Raw genomic sequence first — 14,326 nt, forward strand, 5'->3', positions numbered from 1 at the left:
TGATGATGTAGTTGCGCATTTCATTGCGCATGAGTTTGTTGGGTCCGATGATATCGAACCATACTCCGTTGATGAATGAATGCCAACGTAGAGAGATTTGGCATAAATGGAAATATGCGATCCAGGTTAAGATGGATTCTCTAACGAAGAGGAAGATTTTCAAGCTAGTGATGCCAACACCTCTTAACATAAAACATGTTGACTAATGGGTCTTCGTTAGAAAGCGTAGTGAGAAAAAGAGATGGTAATCTCGCCTTATGGCGCAAGGCTTCTCATAAAACGCCCTGAAATCGACTACGATGAGAGATATTATCTCGTAATAGATGTCATTGCACTCCACTACCCTGTCAGTTTGGTAGTTTCCGAATAACTGAACATGCAGCTTACAAATGTGGTCACTACGTATCTCTATAGGGATCTAGATACAGAATATACATGAAGGTTCATGGTGAACTTCATTTACCCAAGTCAAGTGGCTCTAGACCATAGAGCGCGTTTAGAAAGAGGTTGAAACGCTCGCTAAAATAACTACTTGATTGGGAAGGGATATGCCCACGCGTTTCCATAGCAAGTTTCGGATTCCATCACCGTTCATGTTGGACATGATCTTCATTAGAAGCCCTTAATGAGTTAAGGAAAACCGCTGAACACTTGAAATCCGATTTTGAGATGAAGGATTATGGGAGAACACGATTATGTCTCGGTTTGGAACTTGAGCATTGTGTCGATAGATGCTTAGGCATTTTGACAAGGTCAAACCTTCAAGCACCCCTATGATCGTCCGTAATCTTGATCCTGAAAATGATCCTCTGCTTCTGAAGGATGATGACGAAGATGTGCTAGAGGCAGAAGTGTCTTACTTGAGTACAATAGGCACATTATTGTACTTAGCTCAATGTACAAGACCAGATATCTCATTTGTAGTGAACTTGTTAGCTAAGTTATAGCTCTACGCAAATGTGACGCCATTTGATTGGTGTAAAAGATATCTTTCAGTACTTGAGATGTACGATTGATATGGGCTTGTTCTATCCCTACAGAGAGAAGATGGATTCGGACCCATCACACACCAGAAAAGGCCGCCATCCCAAAACTATGTAAGTGTTTTGGAAGGTTTTGCTGATGTTGGGTACCTCTCTGACCCACACAAAGGTTGCTCCCAAACTAGTTAAGTGTTCACCATGGGAAAAGACCGTGATATCTTGGAGGTCTACAAAACAGACTGTAGTCGCTATATCTTAGAACCATGCAGAGATTATTGCTCTTCACGAAGTGGTTCGTGAATGTTTATGGATTGGATCCATAATCACGCATGTTTGAACAATTGTGGTTTGAAGTCTACCACAAGATAAGCCTACGAGCATTTAGGATAATACTGTTTGTTTTGAACAAATGAAGCAAAGCTACATCAAAAGCGACAACACCAATTGTGGTTTGAAGTCTATCACAAGATGAGCCTATGAGCATTTAGGATAATGTTGTTCTTTTTGAACAAATGAAGCAAGCCTACATCTAAGCGTCAACGCCAAGCATAACCAGCAACAATAGACTCTCCTCAAATACCCAAGTGAACTAGGTTCGATCTAAGGATAATATGGCAGACTTATTTACTAAGTCATTGCCCAAATCCACGTTCGAGAAACATGTGGGAAGAATTGGCTTGCGGAAATTATTTGAACTCCGATGATCGTAGTCATCAGGGGGAGACGCAGACATCAGGGGGGATGTCTACATGTTCACCTCCAAACGTGAATGGTGTGTTGTGCTCTTTTTCCCCTTCGATCGAGGTTATTTTTGTCCCACTGGGTTTTTGTTAATCGGCAAGGTTTTTAACGAGGCAACAAGAGAAGCACTGCATTTGGGCAACACAAGGGGGAGTGTTCAAGTAAACCCTAATTTGTGTTTGTCCCAAACTCTAGGTTACTTGACCTAGTGGTAATAGGGTTAAATTAGAAGGATCTAGATTCTTATTCAATGCACGATTATTTTCCTTGTATGATTGAGATTCTATACATTGTAATCCTCTATATAAAGAGACCCCTATTATCAATGAGGATACACAGCGAATTTCTCTCAATTTCTGATTCTCTAAAACACATACATTTTTATGTCACATGATCTTAATCATATTTTTAATTCTTATTATATATATATATATATATATATATATATATATATATATGAATGCTTTAATGAGTATGTAGTGAAATTGGAAAATCAAAATAGGTAAGGAAAATAATAAGGAATACAATATAATATTATTGAATTGGAAAGTATACATAAAATAAATATAATATTTTTTTGGTATAATTATTATCCTTAATAGTCATTTTATAGTAGGTTATATATGTCATTTAATAATTCATAATAGAATGAGGTCAATTGAGCAGATTTGGAAGTCTCAATAGAAACTCTCAAAAGTTTTTCACAATGAAAATTTAAAAGCAAAGAACGAATCAAGCCATAAATCACATAATTTCAAAATGATATGTAATTTAGGCATATAGATTAATTTCTTTTCATATGACTTTCTACAAGCTACTAAATGGTACAATGAGAACAAGAGAATTCATGAAAATTGTATTAATTTAAAAATCTACTCGGTAAGGAATGTGTGATGATGTATATTGGGTGTAGATTGAAAAGAAAAGTGATTAGGTTATTGTCAAATTGGGTATAGAACTAATTTTCTCTTGAAAGTATTATGGATCACCTTATAATTTCATAATCTGAATCTTTTATCTATAAATTATTATTTGAAAATTCTCTGAATAACTAATCAATCAAATCGAATATCGTTTAGTCTGTCCAATCGTAAATTCTCACCTTATACTTTGACAATCTGAACCGTTCATTTTCTATAGTTTGCATTTAAAGATCTTATCTACAAAAAATCAATCCAAATCAGAGACCCTTTAGCCATCCAAGTGTATTTCCACCTTGTTCATAGTATGAGTCTCGATAACTATAAGGCCTCGTTTGGTTCAAGGAAGGGAAAGTAATTCCTTTGTCTTTCCTATGGGAATGGAAATGAAATTTCCTAACAACTTTTCATTCCGATGTTTGGTAACGTAAGGAAAATTATCAGGAAATTTGTTAAAAAGTTTATAAATAATGTAATAAAATAATATGTTATGAGTAATAAATGCAATGAAAGAATGGGGGAAAGTGATTTCTTTGAGATTTGGAAAGAATCACTTTCCCGCTTATTTTCCCTTCCTTCAAGAAACGATTTCTTTTCCTTTTGCATCTCAAACGCAGGAAAGGAACAAGTTTCCTGTTCCTTGATGTTTTTTTTCCGCGAACCAAACGTGGCCTAAGTGTGAGTTCACCGTGTCGAGTTTTGATTTTCCAGCCCATATCCGAAGCCCAAAAAGTCATTCAAAAACGTTAGTTGAAATGACAGAAACGTCGCCGTTTCGATGACAGTCCGTTGCTTAACTTCCGTAGTAAGCTACTCGTCTCCAGGAGAGGAGCGAGCACTAGCTTCTCCTGCACATAATTTAGCTTCTCCTGCACAACTGACCGGTATAAAAACCCGGTTCGGTTCCTCTGAGACTCATTTCCAAATCCCTGCTCTTCCCCCAACCTCGCTTCCATTTCCGCTCTCTCTCTCTGTTCGTTCCAGACTCATTTTGGGGACGTCCGCACTTCGCATTCTCTCGGAAACCCTCGAGTTCTTCAGGTTCGGATTTTGATTCTGGATTGCTTTTTTCAATTCGTTGCTCTCTGTGTTTGTTTGGTGCGAAAATGTGAGAAATTTACTGTTGTACACCGCCAAAGTTACTGGCTTTTTTTGAAACAATTCTAGGTGTGAAATTTTTACTTTCCAAATTCCTCAGGAACTGAGTGGGAACGTTGAATTTCAGTTCAGTATGATGGAGTTTCTTCTACTGTGGCTGTTGGTCATGATGTGGTGCATGTTAGGTGTTTGCGAAATGTTCAGGGTCAGTAAAAACTGAGACTTTTGTGTTTTGGGGTTTTATTTTGCTCTGTTAGGTTGGTAAGGAAATAGGGGAAAGTCTGAGAGGAATTATCTGTAGTTACTATGGTTACTGGCTTTGTTTTTGAAGGTGTGAGATTAGTAGTTTCTGATTGCATTCAGTTAATTGGACCCAAACAGAATGTTCAATTTTCTAGTATGATAGAATCCCCCACTTTACCTCATGTGTTTGTGATATGTTCTAGGTCAGGTGGAATTGATTTTTTTGAGAGATCATGGTGAAAGTCAAAAGGGAACTAATAGAGGAGGCGGCTGTGCATTCAGACAGGAAATTTGGGGTCGAGTCGTGGCCATTATCTGAAGGCAATTGTGACTCGCCTGTTTCGGAGCCAAGCCCTCTTACTTGGTATGTTGTTTCAATTATCTTTCACTTAAAAGCGGTATAATATCTGATTCTTCACTGTGAGAAGATAGAACTTTCTGGAGATTTGAGTTGAATGTTCCATAATCGTCAATTTTCTGGTTCTAGATGACTTGCTCAGTTTTATGCTTTCATATGATAAATGCTCACTTTACTGTTCTAGGAGAACCAGTGGTCCAACCAGGCGATCATCAAGATGCTGGACTGAGAAAGAGGTCAGTACTAAATATATAGGTTTCTCAGTAATTGTTACTTAAGAAACTAGTTGGAGGTTGAGGGCATACAACTTACTTTTCAAGAAACTTCTAATGCTGATATAATTCAGCATTCCAATTTTAGATATATTGTTATTGAAGAGGGAAATACTAAATTCTGATAACTTATGCTGGTTTACTTTCAGTGTATGTTTTCTCTTCACATGGAATCTGCAATTACGAAAAATTTCTCACTTCCTTAATCACATGACTTTTGATGGACAGGATAAACTTCTGGTAGAGCTGGTCAGAAAGTTTAATGGGAGTAATTGGAAGCAAATAGGTGAGCTTTCCAATCTATTTCACTCTGCTGAATAATGTTGTTATTAGAGTAAATTTAATCTCTGCACTAAGATGTATTAAGATCTATTCATGAGAGGTGGATGGGGAACACGATTAGAGATGCCTACTTACTTCGCCATAGGCGTTGGGTGCTTGGTGGACATGCTTGTGGTGGCCATAGAAGTTAAAGATTTAAACATCACCAGCCATTTGTTGGCTTGATACTGACTTTGATTGCTTCTGACCCTGGATGTTGATCTTCCTGCTCAAACAAGTTTATTGGACTGTCTTTGCCACATTGATGTTGAACTGTAGCCAATGTTCTTTTGATTTTTCCAAAGGACAGGAATCATCATGAAGATCATAATTATCAATCTAATCTTAAGCAATTGTTTCATTTTCATGATTTCATCGTCTGGTGCAAAAAAATTTATCTGATTAAGTTATTATAATGCGCAGCTGCAGGTATCCCTGGCCGTTCAGATGTTCAGTGCCTGCATCGCTGGCAAAAAGTTTTGAATCCTGAAATCATCAAGGGATACTGGACAAAGGAGGTACTAATAACATATTCTTTGCAATGTTTATAGCAATGGAGATGCTGTGCTTTTGTTTGATATATGATCATAGTCCTTTTGGCTGATTTCAGGAAGATGATTGTATAATCAAACTGGTTGAAAAGTATGGTGCTAGAAGATGGTCTGTCATTGCAAAGTTTTTACCAGGTCGAATAGGCAAGCAATGCAGAGAAAGGTAGGGGACCATGATTTCTATTCAGTGCATCAGATATTTGGCATGAAATTCTGTTCAAACTTCATATGTTCTGTACATCTGTGGTTCAGTAAGTTTCCCAATATGTTGATTTCGTTAGAGTTCTACTCCATGTCAAAGTAGCTGTGTTGGCACAGATTTTTTATAATAAAGTTCACCAACTATGCTCACTATGACAGTATGGATTAATTAGACATTACTGAAGCTATTTAATCGTGTTCAGGTGGTACAATCATTTAAGCCCGGCTATAAACAAAGATGCATGGACAGAAGAAGAGGAAAGAATTCTTGCTTTCTACCACCAACAGAATGGTAACAAGTGGGCAGAAATAGCAAGGTTTCTACCTGGAAGGTATGTAATGATTTAAAATTGATGGATAATGAGTTCATAAAATTGAGACTGATCAACACTGGGGATATCTTTTATTACATGAATAAATGCATGGTTTTTTACCTGAAAAATACGGTAAATGATATAAAGTACAAGATAGGGAGCAATCAGACGAGAAACACACCACTCTGCATGCAGAAAAAAAACTTATAGCTTGCTTTCTTTTTGGTTCATTTATTCAGATGAGTGACACGAATTACCTTCACTGCTCGAATCAAACTGGATAAAATACATTATTCACAGTTATCTATTGGACAATGGCAGGACTGACAATGCAATTAAAAACTACTGGAATGGCGCATTCAAGAGGAAAGAAGATTCATACTCTCCCAATGGTAATGAGTGGGACATGCATCCTGATATCTGTATTGATGAACTAGGATCAGATTTTGTAGGAGTTAAAACAGTCAGACAGAAGTTTGATAATGCTTGTTCTACAGAGTGGACTCTTGGAAGGTCATATGGTTCAGAAGGAAAATCTGTGAAATCACAGAAATGCAGGACTTCAAAAACAGGGCCAAGTGGTTTAATCAATTTGCACACTACGGCAGAGTCTGATTACAGCATTGTTGCTACTCCTCTTGGTGTCAAAAGTGGATCTTGCAAACAAATTGCTGATCATACAGGCGAATACAGCCCTTTTCCAAACTCTCCATTGGTTTTCATGGATTCATCCCCTTCTACCAACTCAAACTGTACTCCTCCAAAGATTCCACTTCGCTATTCAACTCCAACCAACAGTGTGCAGAATGTCTATGCTAGCAGCACCAGTCCAAAATCTAGATTGAAGAGCTTAGCAAGGACTTTCAAAAATACTCCTTCCATCATAAGAAAGAGAGCTTCCAGAACCACAGATCATGCCAACTTTTCTGGTGCCAGCTGCTCAACCGCATTGAACATCCTGAGTCTTGATGAAGCAGCTTTCAATAGCAGAGACTCCAAGTCTTCAGACTATGTCAGAGGTTTATCTTCAATGCGGCATAGACCCGAAACTTCAGATGCGTATAAATCTCTTGGGAGGTGCCTGGAACATGAATTTGACGATGAAAATGACTCGGGTATCGCTAACTGTGGCAAAGTAGTCTCTGCATATGTTGGTGTATAACCTGCAAGTCTCTGAATGGTGCATAACCTGTAAGTCTCTGATGAAGGAGCCAACTTTCAGAAGTCTCAACAGAATCATATCTGATTACGAAGTGTTACATATAGTGTTCTTTCCGCTCTATTACGCAGACTTGGAGACTTGGAGTACAATTTCCATTGTTCAACTTTTTGGCCCCAAAATAGGTAACCTGTAGTATAGTGTGCTTTACATTATTGGAAGAAAGCTTAAAAAGCTTGGTGCAAATTGCTTGTGTATCGCATCTTTTTTCTTGAAATGCTTAACAGAACTGTTCTCTTTACTTCATGACAAACATACTGACTAGTTGTTAAACCTTTCCCCGTTAAACATCGACACCTATAAAGGACCACCATGGCCTTCTGAATCCATTCATCCCTTTTTTTTTTGGTTAAACCAAGGTATCCCCCACCCGTAGGTAAGGACTAATCCCTCTCGAGCCGGGTCGGACCCCATTTAGGGGGGAAGCTCTCCCAATACTGGCTACTCCATTCACAAGGCTCGAACTCGAGACCTTGCTTAAGGGGAACAAGCTCCTTACCACTTGAACCACCAAGCATTGGTAATCCATTCATCCCTTTGATCAGTGTATTGAGGCATGTTGTTGATTGTGAGAAAAAGAGAAACTTTTCCATTTCAAACTGAAAATCATCGTGGTAAAATAGTATTCTTTCCCATAGTTTTTTTGTATTTTTCATTCTATGTCTGATTATGAACCCTATAACACTCGAGACAACCAATATTTAAATTGTATGGCTATATGCTAAATAAATTGATATTGATTTTATTTTCTTAATATTAATTGACGTGATACATTCAAAAAATTACGATACAAAACAAATAGATTAAAAAATAACACAAACTCTGAAATACCTCATAGTCTCATACAACTCATCAATATAATGACCCTACCTAGTTAAAAACGCCCCACATCAAGAACGGTCTCTTTCATTAATCACGAAACGTCTCTGAACGAAATTAATTGGATTACAAAAATGGTGGAGCAATTATCTCATATCAAGATAATCTTCGAGCCAAATTCCTCAAATAATCTAGAAACCTCCCTCTAAAATTTCAAAAATTTCAGTAACTGACATTTCCAGAAGATATTAGTGTTAATGAGCTTGATTTGAGGAAGAGATCAGGCTTGATTGAGGCAAGGAATTAATGTCGCTAACAGTAGTCTCTGCATATGTTGGTGTATAACCTGCAAGTCTCTGAATGGTGCATAACCTGTAAGTCTCTGATGAAGGAGCCAACTTTCAGATGTCTCAACAGAATCATATCTGATTACGAAGTGTTACATATAGTGTTCTTTCCGCTCTATTATGCAGACTTGGAGTACAATTTCCATTGTTCAACTTTTTGCCCCCAAAATAGGTAACCTGTAGTATAGTGTGCTTTTCATTATAGGAAGGAATTTTTCAAAAAGCTAAGTGCAAATTGCTTGTGTATCGCATCTTTTTTCTTGAAATGCTCGACAGAACTATTCTCTTTACTTCATGACAAACATACTGACTAGTTGTTAAACCTTTGTCCGTTAAACATCGATACCTAAAAGGACCACCATGGCCTCCTAAACCCTTTGATCAGTGTATTGAGGCATGCTGTAGATTGTGAGAAAAAAAGAAAAACTTTCCATTTCAAACTGAAAATCATCGTAGTAAAATAATCATCTTTCCCATAGTTTTTTGTATTTTTCATTCTATATCATACTCTTATTTCAGTTATGAATCCTTTAACACTCGAGACGACCAATATTTAAATTGCATGGCCATATACTTTTTTTTTTAAGGGAGAAGACGTTAATAGAACCACACACACCCTCATGCAGTGTATCCCAGCTTTGTCAGACTAATCACTGCACCGCAGACGCACGAACCCTCGTGTTAACAAACAAAGATCCCTCAAATTTGCTGGCCATGGGATGAAGCTAAGAATCGAACGCTAGACCTGGAGATTCCAGACTAGGCCGCTCGACCAGCACACCACATCACGTGGTTCAGCTATATGCTAAATAAATAGATATAGATTTTATTTTCTTTATCTTAACCTAAAAATTAATTGACGTGACACATTCAAAAAATACCTCATAGTCTCATACAACTCATCAATACAATGACCCTACTTAGTTAAAAATGCCCCACATTAAGAACGGTCTCTTTCATTAATCAAGAAACGTCTCTGAACGAAATTAATTAAATTACAAAAATGGTGGAGCAATTATCTCATATCAAGATAATCTTCGAGCCAAATTCCTCAAATAATCTAGAAACCTCTCACTAAAATTTCAAAAATTTTCAAAAAAAGGAAAAAGATTTGACACAACCGAAAAGCAGATAAGGATCCTCCCGTCCCCATGTCCAGCTAAGACTCCAGTCACTCCACGACCCAAGTCCAACGCGTCCACCCCAATCCTGCGTCTCCTTAATCGGACCGTGCCCGCCACGCGCCAACCCTCGCGAGTCCAACGATTCCCGCTCGGCCATAACAGATTACGGAAGCAATCATTTATTGAAAATCGCGCCACTCCTCACAACCGTACTGATTCTAAAAACTATAAAAGCCAAACAAAAAGGAGTGATCTTTATCAAAAAATTTCATTCTTATCCCCCCCCCCTTGATTCTCTCCATCAAAATTTTGCTTGCTTGTTTGGTCATCCTCTATCTTGGAAGTTTGAGTCTTTGAGGAGGGCTATGGGGTCGATCGAGCAGACGATTCTGGTGACCGGCGGCGCGGGGTTCATCGGCAGCCACACGGCGGTGCAGCTACTCAACGAGGGCTTCAGGGTTGTCATCTTTGATAATCTTGATAACTCCTCTGTTGAAGCTGTTCATAGGGTCAGGGACTTGGTCGGGCCCAAGCTCTCTCAGAAGCTTCAATTTCACTTGGTACTGCTCTCTCGCTCATCATCGAATCTATGCTCTCTCTTTTCTTTCAGTACAGTATCTGCTTTTGCTTCGTATTTCTGTGTTTTGGTTGCAAGAAAATTTGGGATTTATTTATTTATTTATTTTAAATTATGAAAATACAGACAAAATTCCTATAGTTTTGATGGTGTGTTTGGTCACAGAGAAGAAACAAAATTAGAAAGTGAGATGATTTGTGCTAGTTGGTGTTGTTCTTTGCCAGTTGAAATTGAGTTGACTGTGTATTTATTAGCCTCGGTTGGGTTAGTACCGTATTAGTTTTGAAAAATGTTGCAGATTTTAATTTCCCAAGGTTTCTTGGTCCCCAAAAAAATGAATTAATTCTTGATAGTTGATCTTGTTCTTGGCTTTTTGAAATCAAGTTGACAGTGGAAAATTAGTTTCTTGGATTTGAGAAATGTTGAGACTTTAATATGTTAATTTGTTACAAGGTAAACGTTGTGTTTTGGTTTTGGATTTGGTCCTTTCTCATTGATTTATTTGGGTAATTTTTTTTTTTTTTTTTTTCGGTTTGCAGGGTGATCTCAGAAATAAGGAGGAGTTGGACAAGCTGTTTTCTCAAACTAAGTACGTGGTTTTTGCTATTACACTTAAAAGTATGCAGTTTTAGTGTTGGGGTATTGATTGGTCTATTGGATGGTGGTACAGGTTTGATGCTGTGATCCATTTTGCTGGGCTGAAAGCTGTAGGGGAGAGTGTTGCGCACCCGCGCCGCTATTTTGATAACAATTTGATTGGAACTCTGAATCTTTATAATATCATGGCAAAATACAATTGCAAAAAGGTATGCTTGTGTTTCCCTTGGGAGTTGTATTTAATGTTGGGAAGGACTGTGCTGTGCTATCTCTTGTGACGTACGCATATCAGCATGGTATATAAGCAGAAAAGACTGCTGTTCTGACTGCTTGCTTATGGAACAAAATACAACCTCTTATTTCTTGTCAACTTTTAGCATTCATTTACTATTGAAACCTTAATATAGGAATTGATTAGCAGAGTCATATGTCATTGGTATTGCAAAATGTTATCATATTTGTCTTGCCCTGTTAACGTATCATGTTATGGCGTGTAGATGGTTTTCTCTTCATCTGCAACTGTTTATGGCCAACCTGAAAAAATTCCTTGTGTTGAGGATTTTGACCTTGTAGCTCTGAATCCATATGGCCGTACCAAGGTACAGACCAGCATGATTTATTCTTTGATCCATATATCATGCCAAAGTCCAGTTGATTTGGAATGGCTATTGTTTTGGTTAAAATGAATGCTTCTGTCTTTCATATCTAACTTATCATTCACTCCATCTTCCTAGCTTTTCCTCGAAGAAATTGCTCGAGATATTCACAGGGCAGAACCAGATTGGGGAATTATTCTTCTGAGGTATTTCAACCCCGTTGGGGCTCATGAGAGTGGTAAAATTGGTGAAGATCCTAAAGGCATACCAAACAATCTTATGCCTTACATACAGCAAGTAGCTGTTGGAAGATTGCCTGAGCTTAATGTTTATGGTCATGACTATCCCACCAGGGATGGTACTGCGGTATGTCAATGGTCAATTACATCAGATTGTGTGTTTTTTTTTGTCAATTTACTGATTTAGACCATCAACTAGTCTTGTGGTTAATCTGCTTGACTCGTAGTGCAGACTGTTTATATTCCACTCAAAAACACATCTCTAAGCATGCCATATATCAATTTCTGGGTTGAATTCATATAGGTGGCTTATCTTACTTACCATCTTGCAATTATTACCAGATCCGAGACTACATCCATGTGATGGACTTAGCAGATGGCCATATTGCTGCTCTTCAGAAGCTTTTTACTACAGAGAATACAGGTAAATTTTCCTTTATGAGCATTTATGTGACTGAACTTGCTGTCACCTGACAATAACTTGCAACGGCAACATTCAAGAGTTGCCATGTTTCTAAATAAATCTATCATCTCAGGGATATTTAGGGAAATGTTCTTTGACATTTGGGTGTTCTAAAGAAAATTTAATGTCTTAGGTTGTATTGCCTACAACCTGGGAACTGGACAAGGTACATCCGTGCTCGAAATGGTTGCTGCCTTTGAAAAGGCTTCTGGCAAGGTGATTGATCTTTTCCTTTAAAAATTTCTCTATCTCTGCCTAATCAAACTGTGTTATTGAAGCTCATCTCTGTTGTGTATCACAGAAAATCCCTATCAAACTATGTCCGCGGAGGCCAGGAGATGCTACTGCTGTTTATGCTTCAACTGAGAAAGCTAGAAGGGAACTTGGATGGAAGTATGTACAATCTGTCTGTTCTGTTATGCAGTGCAATTCAATTCGGTACACCAGATAAATCTGCTTATATTCCTTTACATTTTTTTTGATGTTCTGCAAATTTAATACGTTTTTCAGGGCAAAATACGGAGTGGAGGAGATGTGCAGGGACCAATGGAATTGGGCAGTAAACAATCCATGGGGTTACGGTTGCCAATCCAAGCCTTGAGGAATAGCATGTGTATATATGCGCAGCACACAGTAGGACAGACCTGCTATATTGCCTGGATGAATAAAGCATATTAGTTGTCCTGCTACATTTGTTGAAGAACATGGAACTTCTTTTTACTTTATGAGAATAAACTCCTTTGCAAATATAGAAAAGAAGATTAAATTGCTTTTCTTTGGATGATTCCGGTAACAGATGCGTATACTAATCGACCTTCATAGAACTGTTTTTAGGGTTAGGTTATTGGAATTGGGCTGTGAAAAGAAACTAGACATACACAAATTGCGTGATCAATTTGAGTGGTTAAGATGGGGACTGTAATGTTTTTCGTGTTGGATATTCTTGGCCGGACCGTTAATAGAAACTAAATACTTGTTTACCACACCAGAAGCGTGTGGTTTTAAGTTTAAACCAGCTGGGTAATTGGACATATTGGTGAGACTAGAAAGTTGACTAACCATATATGCTAGAAAGTTCACTCACAAGAAATGTAGAAGCTCAACTCTTATGTCAGAAATCGGAGCAAAAGGGTGGTGGTCCAAGCGAAGCAAAAAGGTGGAGAGTTTTGTAAGTATTAAGAATGTTTTTAACGTTTGTGGTCGGATCGCTCAGCAAAAATAATTATATCATCCGCAAAAAAGAGATGTGAAATACCAGGGTCAAATTGGGAAGCTTTGACAGGTTTCCATACATTTCTGTTGACTGCATCAGCAATTAAATGAGACAGCTTCTCAATGCGTAAAATAGGTAAGGAGAGACAGGTTCCCCTTGCCTGATTCCATTGGTAGGGGCAAACCTTTCAGTTAACTCACCATTGAAGCAGATTTGATAACTGACAATAGAAATAAGCGCAATCAAACTATGGGGGAGATCAATCTCCTGTAGTACATTCTCAATGAACTTCCAGTTAAGCGGGCCTTAGAGAGATCAATCTTCCAGGGTTCTTACGATCAAACCCTCTTTCCTACTCTCCTTCACCTCTTATGCTAAACTCCGAGGGCTCACATTGTTAATAAGATTAAAAATTGGCGTATCATGTTTTTAGAATAACATTAGGAGTTTATAATTTCATTTATCCAATCAATAAATTTTTTTTTTTTGAAAATATCAATACAAAATTGTGTATGTATTAAGAATGTTTTTAATATTAAAAGCACAAAATAAGTGTTTTAGATATGGCGTTTTATATTTCTGCATTGTGATTGATTGAGCAGAAATTCAAGCCACCCCACCCTACCAAAGACTTTCTCCATAAAGTGTGCATTCAACGAAGAAAAACAAGTTTCCAGAATAAGCAGAGAAATAATTAGGGATGCATTTATGCTGGGCATTTTTGTGGCAACATGTAACTCGTTTTCCTAACCATAAAAGCCATTCATTCTTTCATTTGGGGAATTGGGGCATATGTAAGAAGAAATTATGTGGATGTTGGGATGTGAATTAGATGTTGTGGGTTCTCTAAAATACAACATAAGAAGGGATGGAGATTTGCTCACCATCAACTTTATATATATGGTTAGATTGCCACGTGTAACAATCTAACTATAATTAACTACGTCTAACTCAATCAATTAAGTTTTTGCATAGAATAATTTCCACATTTAATATTATTAAAATCTTTCTATTTTATTTATTTTACTATTCATCTCCATCTTTCATCATTCATCCTTAATTATCAATCACGTGGTGTGGTGTGTTAGTCGAGTGATTTAATTTAGAACTCTCAGGTCTAGAGTTTGAAT

The 14,326-nt window shown here is 37.6% G+C and overlaps 2 protein-coding genes across 7 annotated transcripts; both read left to right on the top strand.

Annotated features, from left to right (window-relative positions):
• Positions 1–3,503: 3,503 nt before the first annotated feature.
• On the top strand, positions 3,504–7,474 carry LOC112180996 (transcription factor MYB3R-3). 6 transcript variants are annotated; one of them, XM_040511800.1, is made up of 9 exons: positions 3,504–3,685; positions 3,812–3,947; positions 4,189–4,349; positions 4,528–4,579; positions 4,844–4,901; positions 5,360–5,454; positions 5,547–5,650; positions 5,892–6,020; positions 6,324–7,474. In XM_040511800.1, the coding sequence occupies exons 3-9, from the start codon at positions 4,219–4,221 to the stop codon at positions 7,162–7,164; spliced, it is 1,410 nt and encodes a 469-aa protein (XP_040367734.1). In that variant the 5' UTR covers positions 3,504–3,685; positions 3,812–3,947; positions 4,189–4,218; the 3' UTR covers positions 7,165–7,474. The 6 variants fall into 6 exon arrangements, with proteins under 6 accessions (XP_040367734.1, XP_024175373.1, XP_040367735.1 ...); XM_024319605.2 differs by having other exon boundaries at positions 3,843–3,947; XM_040511801.1 differs by having other exon boundaries at positions 3,870–3,947.
• A 2,289-nt stretch (positions 7,475–9,763) lies between these two features.
• Positions 9,764–12,764, top strand: LOC112179668 (bifunctional UDP-glucose 4-epimerase and UDP-xylose 4-epimerase 1). Its single transcript, XM_024318123.2, has 9 exons — positions 9,764–10,071; positions 10,628–10,677; positions 10,759–10,894; positions 11,183–11,284; positions 11,420–11,647; positions 11,863–11,944; positions 12,117–12,199; positions 12,285–12,376; positions 12,494–12,764. The coding sequence occupies exons 1-9, from the start codon at positions 9,877–9,879 to the stop codon at positions 12,582–12,584; spliced, it is 1,059 nt and encodes a 352-aa protein (XP_024173891.1). The 5' UTR covers positions 9,764–9,876; the 3' UTR covers positions 12,585–12,764.
• The last annotated feature ends 1,562 nt before the right edge of the window (positions 12,765–14,326 follow it).

This window comes from Rosa chinensis, chromosome 7 (assembly GCF_002994745.2).
Source record: "Rosa chinensis cultivar Old Blush chromosome 7, RchiOBHm-V2, whole genome shotgun sequence".
In the NCBI taxonomy this organism is placed as follows: domain Eukaryota; kingdom Viridiplantae; phylum Streptophyta; class Magnoliopsida; order Rosales; family Rosaceae; genus Rosa; species Rosa chinensis.

What these genes read in the sequence shown, in the direction of transcription:
- LOC112179668 (XM_024318123.2), top strand. Translation starts at nt 9,877, where the DNA reads ATGGGGTCGATCGAGCAGACGATTCTGGTGACCGGCGGCGCGGGGTTC. An exon ending in ATCCATATGGCCGTACCAAG is followed by an intron (nt 11,285 to 11,419) that starts GTACAGACCAGC and finishes CCATCTTCCTAG; the next exon opens with CTTTTCCTCGAAGAAATTGC. An exon ending in TTGAAAAGGCTTCTGGCAAG is followed by an intron (nt 12,200 to 12,284) that starts GTGATTGATCTT and finishes TGTGTATCACAG; the next exon opens with AAAATCCCTATCAAACTATG.
- LOC112180996 (XM_040511800.1), top strand. Translation starts at nt 4,219, where the DNA reads ATGGTGAAAGTCAAAAGGGAACTAATAGAGGAGGCGGCTGTGCATTCA. An exon ending in GAGTAATTGGAAGCAAATAG is followed by an intron (nt 4,902 to 5,359) that starts GTGAGCTTTCCA and finishes TATAATGCGCAG; the next exon opens with CTGCAGGTATCCCTGGCCGT. An exon ending in GGCAAGCAATGCAGAGAAAG is followed by an intron (nt 5,651 to 5,891) that starts GTAGGGGACCAT and finishes AATCGTGTTCAG; the next exon opens with GTGGTACAATCATTTAAGCC.